Raw genomic sequence first — 22043 nt, 5'->3', positions numbered from 1 at the left:
TCAATCGGAATTTATTCCTGAAAAGCAAGGTTGTGCAGTGTGGTAACTTCTGGGTGGGTGGGTTGGGGGGTATAAGGGGATTAAATGGTAATAAAAAAATACAATAAAGATTAAATTTTTTATAAAAAGAAAGGTTAAGGGACATGAAGACTAATAAAAAGCTGTTGGTAAATCTGGATACCTTTACAATTGACAGGTTAGGAAGATAATTAAACATCACTTTCTCAACATGTTTTAAGCATCTAAGGTATATATTCAACACATCCATTAATTTGTGGTGGCATTTGATTAATTTTAATATGCTGTTTCTATTTGTAAGGACACTAGGCTTTTCCAAGCTCAACAGGGATAATAGTTACCATTTTATAGTAACGTTAAGAGACTGCCACTGTTTTTTAATTCAGTCAGCCTAACAATGGATCATTTTGAATTAAAATTAATTTTATGATACCATACAAAGTTGATGAGACTAAGACATAATTTCCAAATACCTAAATTTTCTTCTATGCCTTCTACATATCCTGCTCATTTATTAAATCAATAATATGTTGTCGTCCTGCAGTATGTTCCAGCACTGTGCTAAACATTAAAATTCTGTATTTGTGAGAACCTCTTCCTTCATCCCTAAACTCTAATTCCCTCACTCCTGTTCTCCGAAGCAAAGTACTGTGCTGTGTGCTCCCAGAAGTCCTATTCAGGACTGAGGGCCAGGCCATAATCAAGGATACGTGTGAAGGCCAACCCAGCTCCTAAGCTGAAGGACTCTGGTAAACGCTCCACAGCGTACCTTCTCTCTCTGCCTAGCCCTGCTTCCTTTGCTTACCCCCTAAACCATCCCACCCCTCTGCTTGTTGATCCCAAGACCATTCCCAAATACATTTTCTGCCCATGAATCTCCACCTCAAAGCCTGCTTCCCTGAGAACTCAGCCACTCACACACACTCTCCTCAGTTGTGCTCCATGATGGAAACTTCCTCCGTCCCTGACCTGAGCCTCCCACTCACTTTCTCATTTCCTCTGCAGCCAAGCTATCAAAAGAGCATTCTTCTCAGCATACATAATCTGAGCTAAATGCTGGCGGAAATACAACAGTACCTGCTGGTGACCATCTTATGATTTAAGATTACCAATTAAGCAAAAAGCTATGTATTTGGTAGATTTACAAGCATTAGATGAAAGTAAAGAATTTCCAGAAAAAGAGGGAAAAGAAGAAATAACACTACTTGGAAACACAAAGGCTTTTTCCCTACCTTAAAGTAGAATACTATCTACCATAGCAAAGTATGAAAATTTGCGTTAAAACTGGAGTTTAAATAAATTAGAGAACAGAAAACAACAAAAAGCTCAACAGGCATCAAAGTGGCCTTTACTCATTTAATTTTCCTTTCAACTTATAAATGCTATTGCAATTCTAAAAAGAATAGACTTGAATGAACATTTTTTATTATGAAGATAAAATCTAAGAGGGATAATTACGTGCTATTTTACAGTTCCTTGTAAAAATAATAACATGAAAAATTAGTAGAAAATGAAAATCTGAAGTTATCTGAAAACGTTAAGCAATTTTCCCTGCACCTTAGTTTCGATCACTTTTGCGTATCTGATTGAAAAGAGTATTCTTCTGCTTTTGTTAATAATGGAGTGCGTCCTTCAGAGCTTGGCAGAGTCTTTAAGAATCATCTGAAGCTTCTGGCCCAACAAGATGTTCCCTCTGGCCTTCAGTCTGCCACTAAAGAATGCCTAGAAGCAAAGATGGAAAAAAAGCGTCAAACTTTATCATGTTACATTTTATTTGTGTTTTTAAAACATTGTTCAAAAAATTTTTCAGACTGAATACAATTAACAACAAAGGCAACTTTTATCTAGCAATGATAATTTAATGATTATAGATATTTTTAGACAACTAAGAAAAATGTACACTCCTTGTGTGTTCTACAAAACCATAAAGTAATTTATCTGAACTGACAGATCTGGGTATTCTGCTTCAACCAATGCTTCTAGCTTTAGTCTATATTCTTATACATGAATTTGAGACCACACAAATAAAAGTCTTTACTCTTAATAGTTAAAATATTAAATTCAGAACTTTTAAAAGCAGATTAAAAATATTTATTACATCTTCATGAAATGGAAAGTCATATAATAATAAATTAAGGCAGTACAACAAAGCAGTGAATCAATCCTGGACTATAGCATTAGAGGCCTGAGTTAAAAATCTAGGCTCTGCCCCTTACTATCAAGCTGAGCTTGGGCAAAGCATGTAATATCTCTGAGCTCCAGCCTCCTCATCTATAAAGGGCAAGATGACAGCACCTAAATCATGCAGCTTTGTTGTATGAGTTGAGGGAAATCGTGTAAAGTGCTTAGCTTAGTGTTTTCATAAGTGGTAGAGCAGAGCAAGCTCACTGTTATCAAGCAAAAGGCTGTCATGTTAAAAACACTAAGGGCTCCCCTACCACCTCTGCATCTGACCTGACAAAAGAAACGTGTGCAAGTTGCTAAAGTCCTTCCTCAGTGTCAAGTTCCCTATCAGTAAAATAAAAATTATAAATCAGTTTTTATAGCTTATTGAGAAAATAACAGAATGTGAAATAAAAAAAGAAGTCCCTAGATTTCTATCTAGATTATAAATAGTAATAGCTGTGTATACTTTACATTACAAAACAGCCCTACAAATACAATCTCACTTGAGAAGCACAGCCAACAACTTGAAGTGGGCCTAACAGTAATTCTTTCCCCCAGCCGAGAGATGGAAAACTGGAGTTCAGAGAGCTTAAATAACCTGCTCAAGGCCACAGAGCCAGCAAGAAGGCCATTAACTGCTTATTGACTAATAGCAACTTAATCTCAGAAACAAATCCTCATCAGCTGGAGGAAAAGTAAAAAACTACTTAAACTTTTATACCAGAATCCATTGCTAGACATTCAAACTGGAGGTGGCCATTTCCAAACCAGGGCTGCTTTCACTGTCCAGTTACAGAAGTGACAGTCTGTGGCTCCTGCAGAGGAGGAGTGGACGCAGACCTGCCCGCCAGGTCCTGCAGTCTGAGGGGGACTTACAACCTGAAATAAGAACTCCTAATTCCTTGGTGTAAATACACCAATATTTGATGCTTGTTATTATTACGTGGAAGAATTGTGTACATAAATCTTTGTTCTTACCTATTTTCTTAGAATAGATTTCCTAGAAGAAGAGTTACTAAATCATGACATTTCTTACATTAAGGTTCTTGAATATACTTCCAAATTGCCAGTTTCCAAACTATACATACACTGTGAGACACCAGGGCATCCCAGCAAACCCACGGGGACACTAAGGAGTACTTAAAAACTGGTCAAATACAAAAAACGACAACATGGGAAACTATTCTTGTTTGGACCTAAATACTTAAAAACCTGAATCACTAGGTATTTCTTTGGAACTAGGAGGGCAATGCAAGAAGTGCTGACTGAGACTGCACTTTGCCAAAAAGGAAGATAGGCGGCGAACCTCTGCCACGGTGATTTTTAGAAAGACTACACCAAATTACTGTTCCTTCCAGCCACATGGGAATTCTCTTATCCCAACTGTAACAATACTATTTTCTTAATTTTTGAAAATCTGAGGCAAAAATAACTGCTTTAATCTGCATTTTTAGATGCTGAGAAAACTCAATAGTTTTTCTTATGTGTATCAGTCATTTCTATTTCTTTCATTAATGACTGGTTCATAACTTTTGCCCATTTTTTCTATTTTTGCCCATTCTTTTGCCCATTGAGGTCTTAGTACTTTCCAGAACTTTTTATAGGTTATTAATGATACAGGGTGCAGCCAGAGGGGCCCCCCAAAAGATTTGGAATGGTGTCCAGAATTCAAAGTGTATAAGAATATTGGAGAGACATATAAGATGTCCTCACTACCCCCCCCCCCCCCGGCCCAGGGGGAAGAAACGAATGGAGCAGGGCCATTGAGAGCTGTTTTGCATAGCAACAGTTTTGCAGCTAACCTCTGGAATGGTTATTTAACATATGTATAACCTTTAACTGGTTTCATAGATATGTTAAATAGCTGTGGCCAAGTTTGGAGCCAGGGAGAAGGTAGAAGGGCTGGGACTCAGGAGGATGAGACTAGGAGCTGCACTCCTGAGTGAGAAGGTAGTGGACTGGGACTCAGGAGGATGTAACTAAGTGGACTCCTGAGTGAGAAGGGCTTGGACTCAGGATGTAACTAAGGTCTGCGCTCCTGAGTGAGCTGGAACTCAAGATGGAACTAGCGGGGACTGAGGATGGAACTAGGAGGACTCAAGATGGGAACTAGGGCTGCTGCGCTCCTGAGTGAGGGCCTGTGTGAGAGCTTGGAAAGGACTGGCTCCAAGACATGAAGGGCCCCCACTTGGCCAGATGAAGAGAGAGCCACGCGGTTTCAACAGAGTGAGGACCCCCTCTTGGTGAGGTGAAAGAGGGAGCCACGTGGTTTTGGCAGGGTGCGGACCCCCTCTTTCCCAGCTGAAAGGGAAAAACCACGCAGCTTTGCCAGAATGGAGATCCCTGCAGCCAGGTGAAGAAGACAGCCACATGCTTTTGGTGGAGTGCAGACTCCTGCAGCTTTGGTAGAAGAGGCCCACGCGGCTTTGGGGTGTCCCCCTTTGGCCGCGGGGCCTGAAAAGCAACAGAGACTTTGACCGGAACTGGGTACAAAGGACTCTTGCCAGTGGACCATGAGAGGGTACCACAGTACTTTGGATTAACTCGAGATCCTGCACAGTGACACAGCTGACGGTGCCAGCAGCCTGCAATACAGACGTGTGCTCTTTTCCTGATTTACGGTACCCGGAGTTGGGACAGTGGGAGAAGGGAGTGCTGTGTGGGTGTAGGTGTATACCCTAAAGGACTTCGATATTTTAGTAGAGGCATTAGGCCTGAGTAGCATTAAATAAACATTTTGTTTCCTTTTCACAAATCTCTGGCATTAAGAGATGTCTTTCCAATTGGCGGCGGACAGAAGGGCCCAGTAGATATCAGTATTTTGTTTTTGGGAGGGGCCCCTGTTGTATAGCAGTTTTGGGCATCCCTAGGTGGGCCAGATATCATATTGCCCCTCCCTCGGACCTCTTGTTCGGTAACATTAATACCAATATACTGTGAATCATCATCATCTTATTTTTTTCCCAGGTTTATGGGAATACCTTATGGAATCTGACGTGCACAAGTTTTTAATTTCTAAACTACTGCTATTGAGCTATGCTCCTTATTTCTACCATTGCTTTAATCTACTCAAGTATGAACAGACTACAGTACACTAGGCAATGTTCCAGGCTAGAAAACAGACATCTCTCCCTGTTCTCATTAAGCAAGTATTAGAGTAGGGGAGTCAAAACTACACAATGTAAGCAAGTACTTTCAGAATGGAAGCAGGCTGAAACCTATTTAGTAAGCCAGATGAGAGATGATGGACGCTTGGATCATGGTGATGTCCCTAGTGATGAAGAAAAGATGTATTTTGGAGAGAGATCAGGCAGTAAGTATTAAGTATAGAAAGGACACAGAGATATGGAAGGAAACCAATACAATTCTTATATTACTGAGCATATTAATTTGGGTGGAGAGATGATGGCACCATTGCCTGAAAAGGAAAAGACTACAGAGAAAACTAAATCATGAGTTCTACAGTGGACACAGTATAAGTTTGAGATGCCATCAAAGAAGTTGAGTAGGGAGCTGGTTGTACCACTATGGAACTCAGAAAAGATAGTGGAGTGAGGCATTTAAATCTGTGAGTTGTCAACATATAGATTATAGGAGACCATTCTGTGTGGTGTGGGCCCAGCTCCCACCCAGAAAGGCCAGTGGAAAGCAAAGTCCTGTACACAGGACCCACACCCACAGACAGGTTCTCCTGGGGGGAGTCAGGCCTGCATTGTACGTAGGCCACGTTGAGACTTGCTTTTTGCTAAAACTCCCTCACCCTGAACCGAGGCAGCAAATGTTTACTGTGTATCTTTAAAGTAACTTCCTAAAATCTATGCTAAACCTTCCAAGGACAAGTGTAACCAGTTCAACCACTTCTCCCTTTCCATTTGCAAATATCCTTCTTTCTGATGTTATTAGCAACATCCTCTCCTTTGTTTTCTGTAAAAGGTAACCTCCTAAAGAGAACCTGCGCATAGTAAATGAGGACCATCCTCAATGTAATGTGCCCAGAAAAGCAATAAAAGCTTGTCAAGGCTAGGGTCAGGTGCTCTCCCCTTCAGAGAGTGGCTGTGCTATCTCTTTTCCTCCACGGGACTTGGTAGTCCATGTGAATTTGTCTCGTATCTCATCCACAACACCTCAGACACTGTGGTCCAGTGTCCATATCAACAGATGGCTTAAAATACCATTGGATGAGTAAAGTTATTGTTATTTACAAAGAGCTGTAAAATGAGCCCTAAGAAACATCTACATTTAATGGCTGGGGTAGAAGACACCAAAGGAGATTAGGAACAGCCAAAGGTAAAGAAAGCAAAATGGGAGAATATGATGTCATAAAAACCAATGGATGAAATTATTTCAAGAAACTGGTGATTAACTGAGTTAAATGCTCCTGAAAGGTTGAGTAAGGCATAGACAGAAAAATATTCATTAGAATTAGCAAAACAGTAGTCATCAGTGACCTCTGAAAGCACAGTATCAGTACAGTGGCAAATGCGGACTTCAGATAAGAAAGAGCAGAAAAGCAAAGACACGATGTTTAAACCTGTGCTGTACAATAAAGAACCCACTAGCATGTGCAGCTACTGAGCACCTGAAACATGGTTAGTCCTGGCTGAGATGCAGTGTAAGTATAAATCACACACTGGATTTTAAAGACTTGGGGTTTGGGGAGATTACAATTTTTTTAAAGATTTTATTTATTTATTCTTAGAAAGAGGGAAAGGGAAGGAGAAAGAGAAGGAGAGAAACATCAATGTGTGGTTGCCTCTTATGAACCCTGCCACTGGGGACCTGGCCTGCAACCCAGGCATGTGCCCCAGACTGGGAATGGAACCAGCAACCCTTTGGCTCGCAGGCACAGGCTCAATCCACTGAGCTACACCAGCCAGGGCTGTTCTGTTCCTTATAAAGTTGCATAGTTTTCTTCAAAGAAGTACTGAACTTTCTTATTAGGGTAGTAATTAGTATTTTTTAGTTTAGGTGGTAATTATAAACAATTTTTTCAATTGTATCTTCTATTTGGTTTTGCTATGTGAAAGCTATTTTTTAAATAAATTTTATGCATTTAGCCACTCTGAATTCCTCTATTCTAAGAACCCATAAGTGGATTCTCTGGGGATTTCTAGCTACATAATCACAATTTGAAAAATAACTAAATTTTCTAATGCATTCGCTACATCAGTTACTTTCATTCTGTGTGTCTATAACTTGGCCAAAAGTTTCAGAACAATATTAACTCATCATGGTCAGACAGTGCTCTCTTGTCTTAATCATAATTTTCCACTGAAATGTCTGTTTCTAAATATTTCACCTTCAATAAGATGCTGGTTGTTATGTTCCATCCTTCTATTTCCAGTTTTCAGAGATGCTTATGATAAGCTCTTAATGTTATTTTTAGGAATAAATGTCTAATGTTACGAAATATCTACTAGTATAAGATTTTTCACCTTTGAGCTAATGACATAATATAATAAAAAGTCTAGATGTGGATTTTATATTGTTGATATGCTAAAGAAGAATATACCCAAAATTCAATTTTGAAGAGTGTCAGCTGAAAAATCTATTAAAAAATTCATGATCTGTCAACTCAGATACTGGCATCCACTGTGTCTTCAGAGTTGTAAGAATTCCATATCATAATCAGAATTTGGAAGTCAGCTAAAAACTGCAATTGTCAAATAGGAAGCAATAATGATGGATAAATGAACATATTAAGAATGTGCTTATTACCTTCTGAGGGTCGAGCTTGCCTAGGACTGTATCAATGAAGTCTTCGTCGGAAATTGTGATTGTTAAATCAGCAGAGCCTTTTGCAGGGCCTCGATACACTTTTCCAGTACCACTTTTCAGGTCAATAGCTGAGAAAAGTAAGAAAAAAAACAATGTGTGTCATATTTTCTTCACAATATGAGAGTAAAATAAACCAACTAAAATGCATTTTTACAGTTATAAAGATAATGTACTGCTTATTCTACAATATATATTACCTGTCATTTAAAAAAAATAAAGTCCTTTATTTTTGTCATTTTCTTTATATAAAGAAGCTCTTCAAAATAATCATATCAATTTTTTCCTCATTAAAGAAGCTTAAACAACAGAACATTTTAAATGTGAATCAATGTAGAATAATGTAATAAATAAGTTAGTGGAGGTTATCTGACAAAGCCATCAGGTTCAAATACTGGACAGTCAACAAAGAAAACTGGATTTCAAACCAGCTGCATGTTACGGGAAGAGAATACACACTATAGTCACCTTTCAAATACCTAAATTAATCAAGCTAATCAACATATATTTAAAAATATTCTAATCAGTTTTGTTACATTTATGATTTTATAAAATATTCATTGCCCTAACTGTTGTACATAAACTTTAAAATTAGCTACTTTCCTGTTAACCGTTTTTGACAGACGAATTAAGTGTCCCAGAAACAGTTTGGGTACTAGGAAAGCTATTAAAATTTTTCCTTCATTGCTCTCTGTATAACATTTGTAGAGCTTTATGCCACAGTTACACTTTAGAAACTTTTAATTGCCTCATATACAACTGAGACCAATCATCTAATAAGCCCAATTCTACTCATCTAGCTTCGGCCTCTTGAAGGTGATTTTTCTTGCCACAGTGAAGGAGCAGCTATAGTCACACCACTCTCTGTAAGAGTGTATAGGGCACTCCCGATTTAGGGTCAAGGAAAGGCTACACATACGTAAGAAAAAGCCAGAGTACTGAACTACATTTTGCTTAGTCAAGCCTTGCTCCAGAGAGAAAATTAATCACTCTAACTCTCCACAGAGAAGAGTACTGCCAACTAAACTAAAAACGTATTTAACAATAGTGGTCACCTTGGGGAGGGGAAGAGGCAAAGAGAAGGGAACTTCCTGACTTTGTATATTCATTCATTCCCTTCACTGTTTCCAGTGGGGGTGTCACATGATACACAAGGTACTACAAATGGAGCATGAAGGGCAAAGGCCCTGTTCTTATTGACACTTACACATTATGAACATGTTTTCATGTATTCTTTGTATAGTTAAAAAGAAAGAAAGGGGGGCAACTGCAGCAGCAGCAGATGGACGAGGGGAAGGCTGGGCAACATCCATCTTTATCTGGACTTTGCCTCTCTAACAAACAGGTCCCCATCCCAGGCTGGACAGCTTCTTCTTTCCAAAGATCACCTTTCACGTCTTTTCTATAAACACATGAGATACTCAGCTGGATCCCAATCCTAACTGTGGAATCAACACTCTGATGATTTAGTTTACATCTAAGCTGAGAAACCCTAAAAAGTAAAACTGGTGTGACTGCTAGGAAATGCACCAGTCCAGGAACTAACAGGTTTTAATGATCAGATCTTAAAAGAATGGCGGTAGCCCAAACTGTATTTATTCTTTCAGATTTCAGCAAATTTCTGAGATCCAAAACAGATGAACTAGAGGTTAGATGATGCAAAAAACCAAAGTGCATAATAGATGCTTGGATTTAGTCCAAATAGGTAGACTTAGCTCTACATAATTAGCTACAGTATACATTTTTTTAACTTTTATTTATTTATTTTAGATTTTATTTATTTATCCTTAGAAGGGAAGGGAAGGAGAGAAGGAAAGAAATATCAATGTATGGTTGCTTCTCATATGACCCCCGCTGGGAACTGGCCCCTGCTGGGAACTGGCCTGCAACCCGGGCATGTGCCCTGACTGGGAATTGAACTGCAATCTTTTGGTTCGCAGGCCCATGCTCAATCCACTGAGCTACACCAGCCAGGGCTACAGAATACATTTGAAAAAGCCAACTCCCTTTATAACTTAACGATATGTAAGCAATGAGTAGTATTTCCACAATCTTGCTATATAAATGTAAAATCCAATTATGTTCCTATAATGGAAAAGATTATAAATATGTAAAAGGAAACCAAATTTCCTCTCAGAGAAAAATAAGCAAACTGCTCGATGTCAGTGAGCTTCAATCTATCATCCTAAGGAAAACAAAATATGAAGCAGAGTAGCAAAGCGAACACTCCCTGAGTTCCAACTAATATTTCCACGAATATGGTTTCTAATTCTATCTCCAGCTGTGAACTCATCCCTCAATTCCAGGCCCACAGCTCCCACAACCTCGCCCAGGCCTCCATCTGCTACAGTTGTGGCACCACAGCTTTTCAAATCTTCCCTCCTAAACTTCTCTCTTCTTCATTTTTCACACTCGTGTACTGGAGTTGACATCCTCAGTCACACAGGCTCAACACTTTGGTGTTAGTTGTCTCCTTTTTTTTCCTCCTGTTTTCAGACATTATTAGTAGCCAAGACAGTCAATTGTATCTTAGCAATAGATCCACATAGTCTCTTTCCTCTCCATCATTGCCAGCACTTTACTACAGGTCTTCCTTCCTTTGAACCTGAATTCAACAACCTTTGTTTCCTTAACTCCGGTACTATAAACTTTCCTGATACACTGCCTCTAATACTGGTTTCTGTAAACCACTCTCCCCCCCAAAATCCTGTCTTTTCGTATTTGTAATCCACAACCTAGCAGAGAACTTGGCACATACTAAATACTCAAGTATTTGTTGAATGAACCAACCCTCCCATCCATGAGAGCCAACAGCATGTCTCTTACCACTTCTGTTCTATCAGAATTATCTGTATATATGAACAGGTCTCAATTTCTTATTTAAAACCCTTCAGGCCACATGTGTTTAAGAATTCAGAATTTTTCACATATTAGGAAGAAAATACCATACATAAAACATGTATTAAATATCATGAAAGACCTCCAAAGTCACAACACATTATCAACAAATACACGATTTCTACATTCTACATTGGACTAATTCACACTAAGTGAGTTAAGGACAAGTAGTTGTAACGTCTAAGTTCATGTCAGGTTTTGACATCAAAGAGTTATAAGAAAAAAAATCCAGTTTAGAACTTTTGTTTCTAGAGTTGCAGATAAAAATAAATGTGTTTTAATTTTCAGCAGACTATTCCATACATCATACAGGCCCCTGATTCTTTAAGTTTCTTTATGCCTTCCTGTCAACTTTCATTTCCTCTGAAGTTTTACTTTTGCCTAGAACAGAATGGGATCCAAAGGATTTATTTTACGAGGAGAAAGCTTGTGGCTGGTTTCAGAAATTAATAGTAACAAATATCACAGAATACACTGCTTACTTATAAAATGTCTCAATTGTGCCATACTGTTCCTGAATATTTCACTCATGCTAAATAGAAAATACGTGTCACTATCCATACAATAAACTTATTGTTTTCATAGATGAAAAGGCACCAATTTCAGCACATTTTTTAAAAGGCAGGCATCTGCTTCTATCCCAAATTGTGTGTTCTGTATAGCTTTTAGCATTTACTCAACATTTACGGAATCAGGTTACTATGTGTTATAAAACCATCCTTGGGGCTGGAAATAAATTATTTTAAAAAATATTTTAAAATCTATTTTGTTGATTATGCTATTCCTGTTGTCCCATTCTCTTCTCCCCTTTATTCCTCTCCAGCCTGTACACCCCCTCCCACTATCACTCCCCCACCTTAGTTCCTGCCTAAGGATCATACAAGTTCTTTGTCATCTCCGTTTCCTGTACTATTCTTACCCTCCCCCTGTCTATTTGGTACCTACCATTTATGCTTCTTATTCCCTGTACCTTTCCCCCCATTCTACCCCCACCCCCTCCCAGCTGATAACCCTCCATGTGATGTCTATTCCTGTGAATCTTTTCTATTCTTGTCTGCTTAGTTCATTTTTGCTTTTTGTTTTGTTTCGTTGTTAGGTTTGATTCTTGATAGTTGTGAGTTTGCTGTTATTGTACTGTTCAAATTTTTGATCTCCTTTTTCTTAGGTAAGTCCCTTTAACATTTCATATAATAAGGGCTTGGTGAGGATGAACTCTTTTAACTTGACCTTATCTGAGAAGCACTTTATCTGCCCTTCCATCCTAAATGAAAGTTTTGCTGGACAGAGTAATCTTGGATGTAGGTCCTTGCCTTTCATGACTTTGAATACTTCTTTGAGGCTGGAAATAAATTAATCTGAAGTTCCTTCTCGGTGTTAAACCCAAGATCAAGTAGGAGGAGACATATAATTAGAAATGATCATAATACAATAACTATCATGAGCAACAGGCTCTGTTCAAAGAGAATTCAGGGATTTACTCTTCCATCTCATGTCCATTTTTACCTTTCCAACTTAATCCAAGAACCTCTAGAAAATTAAAAAGCCACAGAACTGCCTTTATTCCAAAGGGTGAAACCCTGAAGGCACAGGTTATCAAAACCAGTGTTCAGACGTGTCCAGGCACTCGATACCATCTTGGAGTAATAAAACATGTATAGACAACAAAGTCACTGTGTTCCTGATATTAAAACAAATGTTAACAGTGAAATAAAGCTTCTACTTTGACCTCATTTATGTAGGAAAGCACTATCATTGGACCATAAAGTTTTGAATAATTCTACAATACTTCATAATCAAAACAGTCTCCAGAGATAGAAATGAGAAGGTGCAAGTGAGTTTTCCAGGAAATGGGGCTTCCTCCCCCAAAATGTCACACCAAGGCCCTCCCCTGATTTCTCCTACCAGGGGCCTACACCCCCCTGTTATACACACACTCCTGGCCCACGGGAGAAAGGCTTTCCAGCCTCTCTCAGATTCCCTCAGCCCAGTGACGCAGCGGCCACACGGGCTCTCACCCAGGCAGCGCCCAGACGACCAGGCCAGGCTCAGGGAGGCCTCACCCCAGAAGACAGATCAGATGCCTCCTTCTCCACAGCCAACACCAACCCTAACCCAGCACAGACACGAAACTTTACTGATATTTTCTAGATTTAGACTAAGCTGGTTTTAGAAGACTCCCCAGTTCCCACAACACATACACGTTCTGCCCAGAGACGTGCTGTTGCTGCTGTTCAGATGGCAAGCTGAGGGAGGAATCAGGGAAGATGGGCACAGTCCAGGATCTTTGGTTTGGAATGTGCCTTCCAAGCCAATGAACCCAAAACCCTTGGTTCCTAGGCTTGCTCAACGCCAGTCACTTATGAAATTCCAGTGACACCTGAGCCCAGCCAAGGTAAACTGAGTAGCCTAGCCCTGTTCTCTACAACAAGGTTCCAGTCAGCCAAGATGTGAACAAGCCTGGGGCAACTAACAGCAATTTAACATATAAAATATTTGGTAATAAAGTGCTTAGCCAAACATTTTTAAAACTGCTTACAAAAAAAAAAGCACCTTCAGCATTCTCTAAATGAAAGCATTTGGACATCTACTTCAATGTCATTAGGTGCCATAGTGCAAAACAGATGCCAATACAGATCACGTTCAAAAATACCATAAGCCAAAGTCCTAGATAGTTTCCACTGCTGCCAGACACTGTGATTTAACTCAGTGACACGAAGACTGCCAGAAAACAACACACAGAACTAGAAACAGTTGCACAGCTGAGAATCCAATGAAATAACAGGCAGCAGGTAACCAAAGGTAATGGTGGATCCTTTCAGAGAAAGCTTTAAGATCCAATTTCACTGTTAATTTTGATAAATAAGCACCTGAAGAAGAGATAATAAGACAAATATAAGCCACAAAGCATCAATAATAAGTACTTATTAACAGTATTCCAATATTCCCATTTTCTAGGGGAAATATAAAGAAAAATCCTTTTTTAGGTTAATTCAAGGTAATTTTTAAATGTGAGCACATTTTCTAATATTACCTACAAGGAAAGCATCACCAAGACAAGGGAAAATCTTAGTTGGCTATTGAAAGTGTCTGCCAAGAAGGAGTCACTTCTATACTTTATAAATCCCTTCAAAGTTTCATTCTGCCAACAGTGACATAGTTCTGGCACCTTTGCTCACTCTTATAGCTCTCATTTCTCTTCTTCACCAATATCTTCAAAAGTCCTGTGCCCCATTTATAACTCAACTTCTAATATACTATCATCCATCGAGACAAAACTGAATTCCATCATGGTTACATGGGAAGGAAAAAGGAAGGGCAGAAAGGAGAAGTGTTGATGACCCCTACATATACAGTGTTAATCTATGCAGTTATGTAGGAAAATATGAGACACTTTGAAATTTGGGGGACCAAATACATACTACATTTTCCCTTCCTTTACACCCTTTCTGAATTAACATTTTATAAGCACAAATGTATTCCAGAAGAACAAACATCAAAATGTTAACTGTGGGAGTAGGATTATACAGGATTACTTTCTTCTTTATGCCTTTTCTATGCCAAATTTTATATAATGAACATATACTCCCTATGTTCATTAATGTTTCTTAAACGAACATAAAGGAATAGCTGACTGTGACATTAAAAAGGATTGTTTATACTGAACCAAAATTAATTGAACAAAACTTCAAAATGGTTTTAGCAATATGTAATAGAAGATTATTTCAAAAGTTTCAGCTGACCCTGGCTGGTGTAGCTCAGTGGATTGAGCCGGGCCTATGAACCACATGATTGGGATTCGATTCCCAGTCAGGGCACATGCCTGGGTTGCAGGCCAGTTCCCAGCAGGGGACTCACGAGAGGCAACCATACATTGATATTTCTCTCCTTCTCTCCTTACCTTTCCCTTTAAAGATAAATAAAATAAAATCTTTAAAAAGAAAAAAAAAGTTTCAGCTGATTTACACATACATTTTAATTTTTTGGTCTAAGTGAACACTTATAGTGACCTTCACTTGTAATGAAAAATAATCTGATTTTCAAGGTACTTAAATAGGCACCCTTAAATAACAATTTTTAACTTTTTAAAATATATTTTATTGATTATGTTATTACAGTTGTCCCATTTTCCCCCTTCTCCCCCCTCCACCCTGCACACCCCCTCCCACCCACATCCTGCCCCCCTTTAGTTCATGTCCGTGGGTCACACATATGAGTTCTTTGGCTTCTCCATTTCCTATACTATTCTTACTCTCTCCCGTCTATTTTCTACTTACCATTTATGCTACTTATTCTTAACAATTTGATAAGTAAGGTGATAATCCAAATTATTGTTTTGGTATTAAAAAAACAATTTTAAAACTGTCAAAATATAATGACAAAACTATTTCACTTGCCCTGATGAACTTGTTTTATGTTTAAGAGAAATGTGAAAAGAAGTTAAAGTAGCATACAACTAGGATAACTGTTTAAAAGTACTAATTCAGGTATTACAATAGACTCTTTAAAAGAGATCTTTTCATTTTAATTGATTCCCTACATCTCTATAAGAAACATAGATGTCTTTGGATACCTTAAACCTGTTAATCCCATGAAAAGTAACTGACCTATAAAGTAGGATTTACTTTTCAAAGACCCAGGCTTGAATTATAACAAGGACACTTTATCTCTGTTTACTAAGAGTTGCCTTAGAGTATTACAAAGTCAGGGATGTAACTTACTCCACTCAGCCGCAGTATTTTCACCTTTAGTGATGTGCCACTCAAACACAGCACTGGCTTTCTTTACCACCTCGTGCCCTATGTCCTTGAGACGGCGACCTATTTCCTCAAATACCAAGGTACTCTGAAGCTCCCCACCCTAGGAAAAAGAGAAAATTTAATGTTACAAGTTATGTAAAAATGAGTCAAGGGGAAAATTGTTACAAAGTATATGTACAATAAGGAAACTTTTTTCAAACTCTGCACATAAATAAGGCAAATTAGTTTTGTTTTTGTTTTCACACCACGCTTCTTTCACATTTTCCTTACATTTATTCATGTCATCCAGGATCTCAGCCCCAGATAGAGAGCAGATGACAGCTAGTTGGTGGGGGCAGATTAGGGGTGGAGGACTGAGCGAAAAGGAAAAAGGACTCATGGGCATGGACGACAGTGTGCTGATTGCTGGAGGGGGTGGGGGGATAAAGGAGACTAAGTGGTAATGGAAAAAATACAATAAAGATTACATTAAAAAAGAAACGGAACCTCAGCCCTCTAAATAAGAGGTTTTTACTTTTATCAAAATTCAGAAACAATAATTTAAAAATAAATTAGGAACTAAACCACCTGTATCTTAACTACCTTCAGTAGGAAGATAACTAATCTACTTCTGTGGTCCTATTTATTTATTTACAAAGTAGGACTAAATTACATAAAAACTGAACTTCTTTCTAGCTCTAAAACTTTGTCAATTTTTGATCTTAGAGTCTTGAGATTTTAATCTTCATTTAAGATCATAAAGTAAAGATATGAAAACCTCATCATTACAAAGTTAATATTTTAGAGACAGAGAAGATAAACATTTTTATTAAAAGCCTCAACATGTTAATAGAGAATAACAAAATCGTTTTGATAAACAATATATCCCATTGTTTTTATATTTATATATAAAGTTTCATATAAATCTTCAAATCATGAGAAGGTACAGGATATTAACTTTCTCATTTATCTTTCTACAAAATATTGTTTGCTTGACATTTCTTATTAAAGAACTGATTTAAGTATGCTAAAACTAGAAAATTGTTTTTCTTGAGACACACCCTACTACCCCCTCCAAAAAGTTTTTAAAAATTTCATGTTGTCCAAATATTCTTTTTATTGTAAATAGTTTTGAATTAATGTCTTTTAGTTCAAGAATTAAGAACCTTTCACAGCACTTAACTTTCTAAAGTAGCCTGAACATTCTTAAAGCAATCTTAACTGAAATTCAGAAATTAGGAAATGACCTGGGTTTCACTTTATAACCCACCTCAGAAGGTGTCTTGGCTAAAACACCAGACGCCGGCAGAAGATCCACATATGCATTTGAAATGACGATGTCTCCGGTTTCTTGGGTCTTACACGGGGCACAGAAAGAAAAATAAACCAATTCACTCTGATGATTCCAATGAAAACACAATGTCGTGTGAAACAGTATAAAGTAACTTAAATACATTTACAGTTTTTGCTCATATAAAAAAGAAAATAATAATCCAAATTAAATTAAAAGTTCATAAGTCAAATGTCAAGATGAATAAAAATGAAGCCTCACTGATTTAATATGTTATTAATGCTAACTGTAGAATCAACTATAGCTCTTTTAAAAAATTATGTTAAGATCAGGTCCGATCTCCAAAAACACCAATTGAGATAATTGTGAGTGCAGCCTGAACAGTGGGGGACTTTAAAAAAATACATCTATGTGTCTAACGAGGACTCAGAGGGAGAACTGATGAATTCTTCATTAGAAAGCATGCCACGATATCCACCTGAGGTGGTGGTAATCAAAGGACAATTTTTCTGATAACACTGGACTTTTAAAGGTAATAATTCCAGTTCTTATTTCAAATAGGAAGTGTACATAGCATAAACAAAAAGCTAAAATAGTCTTTTATCAAAATATTCATGAAAGGAACTCATATTCTAATTCCTAATACTTTATCTAAAATTATTCCAATTGCTATTCTTTCATAAAATTATGGTCTTGCTATGAATGTATAAGATAGTGTCTAAAAATTAAGGTAGCACTTACTAAAATTCATTTTTAATGATCAAGATCACTATCCTTTGACTACAAATCATACTTCAGAAAAAAGATCTTTCAAACAATTTGTTCATTTTATTTCAAGTTATATACAGTGAAAGGCACTGAAAGAGACAATTTACAAACAAAATATACTTTAGTAAATTACTTTGTTGTAATCAAGCCAAGCATATCATTTGGAACATTAACTGAAGATATTTCTTACAATATAATAGGAAGGAAGGAAAGGAGGGAGGGAGAGAGGATTCTTATACATAACTAATAGAAAAAGAGTACGTCTAGTCACTGAGGGGAAAAACAGCAAATACACTGAAGAAATAAGAAGAGGTGCTTAGAATTTATCAAAATGGGAATTCTGTATTATATTCAGATATTAAGTTATCTCTCAAAACTGTAAGTTTGAATCAATAGAAATTATTTCTGTACCATTCATTACTAGAATTGTAGAAAAACAAAAACTGCAATACAATCATGGTCCTAAACACTTGGAGTTCATAATCTTATTCAAAAAATAAAACTTAAACACAAAAATAACTAAAAAATAAGAGGACTCCAAATTATATGGGACAAACATTAATTGTAAGAAGACTTCAGAAAAAGCTAGTGAGTGCATATGTATGGGTGGAAAGAGGGTAGTAAGGAAGGGACTGCCTTGAGGGCAAGATGGAGCTTGAACTGAATCCTAAAAGACTGGAAGAATTTGAAAAATGAAATAAATAGTATGCATAAATTAAGCAGGAAAACAATACTGCAAGCAACAGGAAGCACTTAGGAGTAAGGCAACCACATAAAGAAGAGTTCTGCAGAGTTATTTATTTGTGAAAAAAATCATGATACGGTAAAAACATGCAGGGCCCTAGGGTCTAAGCTTGGTGCCGGGTAGACCTGGCTTTCCATCCCAACTCCACCATTTCTGTGTGACCACAAGCAAGTCATTTAGAAGACCTGAACCTAGATTTTCTTATAAAATGTAGAGTTGTTACGCATATTATAGATAATGGCCTACTTATAGGTACTCAGTAACTGGAAGCTGCTATTATTAGTGGTGGTGTTTAAAACTGCACAACACAAACCATCTATTGGGTCAGCCAGAAAATTTGTTTATTTTTTTCCCATAAGATGGCTCTAGTCACACTTAGTTGTCTTTAACTTCATTCAAAAACAATTTTGTTAGACTGTATTGTGACAGCTGTCATGTCAGCCTGCATTTAAAAAAAACATCAAAATTAGTACATAGTCATTTTAATATTAAATATGGAAGAAAATAAACAACATTTTCAGCATATTATACTTTATTATTTTAAGAAAGGTAAAACACAACTGAAATGCAAAAATAGATTTGTGCAGTGTACGGAGAAGGTGCTGTGACTGGTCAATGTGTCAGACATGGTTTGCCAAGTTTCATGCTCTACAGCCTGGTAGACCAGTTGAAGTTGACAGCAATCAAACTGAGACATTAATTGAGAACAATCAACATTATACCACGTGGGAGATAGCTGAAATACTCAAAATATCCAAATGAACAGTTACTGGTGAAAATGAAAATTGTGTCTTTTATTCTACAGAAAAAAACATAACAGGCTTTTTGGCCAACCCAATGTATAGTACAACATAATCAGGCCAAAAAGTATCAGCTTGGTAAACTGTGTTAACAAAAATGATCTTGAAAAAACTTACAAACAGCCCTGGCCAGGTAGCTCAGCTGGTTAGAGCATCACTCAATCAATATGCCAAAGTTGCAGGTTCGATTCCCAGTCAGGGCACAAATGAGAATCAACCACTGAATGCATAAAATAGGTGAAACAAAATCAATGTTTCTCTCTCTCTAAAAAAATCAATAATTTTTTTAAAAACTTACAAATAAAAGGATGGTTGTATGTCCTTTTAATATTTTACTGGAAAACTGCTAACAGCCTCACCCCAAAATTACTTAACTCTAAAGGGAGATATTTTTTATTTGTCCTGTCACTTATAAATAGGCTCCGATTCACCTTACTTGCTAGCTCCCTCATTAAGGAATCAAGTAGATTTTTGCTGTTTTCATTTAAATATCTCTGAGAGCCATGTTGTCGATTTGATGAAGACTAGATTCTGACCACGTGACTGACTGCCTGAGCCAAAAGGACGTGGCTAGATCTTCACAACAGCTGTGCTGCTGCTACACAGACGGCAACCGATTTATTGAAAACAAAACAAAATAAAAAACAAGGTACACAGACACCTTATTTCCAAATTAAAGTTGCCACTGATCATACAATCTAGGTTTTGTCCCGCATGCAGAGTAATAAGCAAACAATGTTAAGATGGAGAAACATGATAGGATATCATGAAGTAGGTAACAAAACATTCATACCTTTGTTTGGAAATGGATTCTATTTCCTTCCTTCCACATCTCAGTTTGGAGAACTTGTCCTGGATATACAGGTTTTGCAAAACGAACCTTGAAAAAAAATGAGTTTTTGGATTTGAATATTTTAAAATGAACTTTTCTACCTGTGAGGGAAAAAACTGGAAAGAAAGTTAAAGAGCATACAAAAAAATAAAGTAGAGATTTAGATGTACTTAAATTTATAAAGGAATAAAAATAATATTATAAAAGTAGCAGAGAAAGGATATAGCAGTCATAAGCTAATTCTTTGTCTTTTAAAGTACAGAGTCAATAAATAATGTTCAATACTGGCAGACCAAGAAACAGAAACATAATTATATTTAGTAGCACTGTGTAGGTAACTACCAAAACAAATTAAAGCAGTTAAAAGTATTATTCACATGGATATAAGTAAGGTACATCATAAGGATTATAGTTGATAATATTGTAATACAAGGTATGGTATCAGGAGGTACCAGACTTACTAAGGTGATTGATCACTTTGTAAGTTATATAAATGCATAATGAATCATGTGCTGTACACTCGAAACTAATATAAGATTGTATGTTAATATAATTAAAAAATAAAATTAAAAGTTGGTACTAATTATGTCTACGAAACAAGATCTGTGGTGGGTCTATAGAACATAACATTATACTTTTTACTTCATAAATTTCTATACTATGTTATTTGCTCTAATGTTATTGAATAACAATAAAATAGTTAAAATGAAAAGCATGAGAATAATCAGTGTTATCAAAGGTATAAGGCATTAGAAAAATGCATTTTCATTGCTACGTGGAACACAAGCTCAAAACCTCTGGGAGCTATTTGACACTGTATTATTTTTTTTAGTGTGTGTCTCTTCCTTACACTTATGCAAGAACATTACCCAGAGCCAGTTTTCTTTGTAATCTATAATGATGAAAGCTCGAAACCACTTAAAAGTACACAAGTTAAATCAATATGCAACCATCATATTGATGTAGGTGTATGTTTATTACAGTTCAAACACAGCCACTTAACACTTTCAATTAAATTTAGGCAAATTACAAAACAGTTAAAAAATTTTTAAGGTAAGTCTTAAGTTTTTGTTAAGGCATATATGCTGATATATGTATTCTCCTCATTAATTTATAAACCGATCCAATTAGTATGATACAATTATAACTGTGTATGATATCCTTCATGATAAATGTGTAATAGAGGTATTTTTAGCTACAAAAAGGACATGTACTAATTCCCAAGTCAATGTAATAAAAATGTGTATTACTTCAGAATAGCACCTATTTTAAAAGAAGTCACTAAAACTCCTTTTCTCCCCTAAAAATAAAAAACAAAATCGCTAATGTCCAAATTATGCAGTAATATATGTGTACCTTAATTGCCTTGAATCTTGACACATCATTATCTGCAAACTGCTGTAAAACATGCCTGGCAGAATATCCAAAGGTACATAATCCATGTAATATGGGCTTGCTGAAACCTAAAAATAGAGTTTAGCTAGACATGAATACAGTTCATATTTAAAAACCAAGAGTAAGTCAGGACTTCAAAATATAGCTTTAAATTATATTAATATGAACTATACCTTCGATTTTAATAAATATAAAAATATTCTAAAAATAGTATTTCCTGGGTGAAAGTTATGAAATAAAGAAAGAAAGAAAAAATTAAAATATTAGAGATCTAGGAACACAAAGTATTGTTTGGTTTAATTTTGGTTGTAACCATGAAATCATCCATGGTGATTTCAATACTCATGTATGCAGATAATCTTTCCCTAACTTTTCAGTTTCTTGCTTTCTCCTCAAATGACCTTGCCCTTCATAATAACTCAGACACTGACCCCCATAGTCCTACCCTAGAACTTACACTAGCAGGAGTTTCCTTCTACTATAATCTCAATGTCAACTACACCATTTTCTGAACAGTATTTCCTAATTTTCCATATCCTTTGCATAAATACATTATGAGAGGGCTATTTTTAAAATGTTAAACTGCCAGTCATAAGTAGCAATTTCTTTAAGTCATTTA

The 22043-nt window shown here is 36.8% G+C and overlaps 1 protein-coding gene across 1 annotated transcript in view; it reads right to left on the bottom strand.

Annotated features, from left to right (window-relative positions):
• Positions 1-1338: 1338 nt before the first annotated feature.
• HSD17B4 (hydroxysteroid 17-beta dehydrogenase 4) overlaps positions 1339-22043 on the bottom strand; it is an 82743-nt gene continuing 62038 nt past the window's right edge. Inside the window, exons 19-24 of the mRNA XM_037147821.2 lie at positions 21386-21492; positions 19991-20077; positions 16864-16950; positions 15576-15714; positions 7903-8030; positions 1339-1740 (exon numbers count right to left, since the gene is read on the bottom strand). Coding sequence (XP_037003716.2) covers positions 1651-1740; positions 7903-8030; positions 15576-15714; positions 16864-16950; positions 19991-20077; positions 21386-21492 — 638 coding nt within the window. The 3' untranslated portion in view covers positions 1339-1650. The remainder of the gene's footprint in view (positions 1741-7902; positions 8031-15575; positions 15715-16863; positions 16951-19990; positions 20078-21385; positions 21493-22043) is intronic.

The sequence above is a fragment of the Artibeus jamaicensis genome, unplaced genomic scaffold, assembly GCF_021234435.1.
Source record: "Artibeus jamaicensis isolate MK-2021 breed Jamaican fruit bat unplaced genomic scaffold, CSHL_Jam_final contig_402, whole genome shotgun sequence".
Classification (NCBI taxonomy): Eukaryota; Metazoa; Chordata; class Mammalia; order Chiroptera; family Phyllostomidae; genus Artibeus; species Artibeus jamaicensis.
Note: the sequence above shows the minus strand (reverse complement) of the source record. Positions and strands in the feature narration are given on the sequence as shown.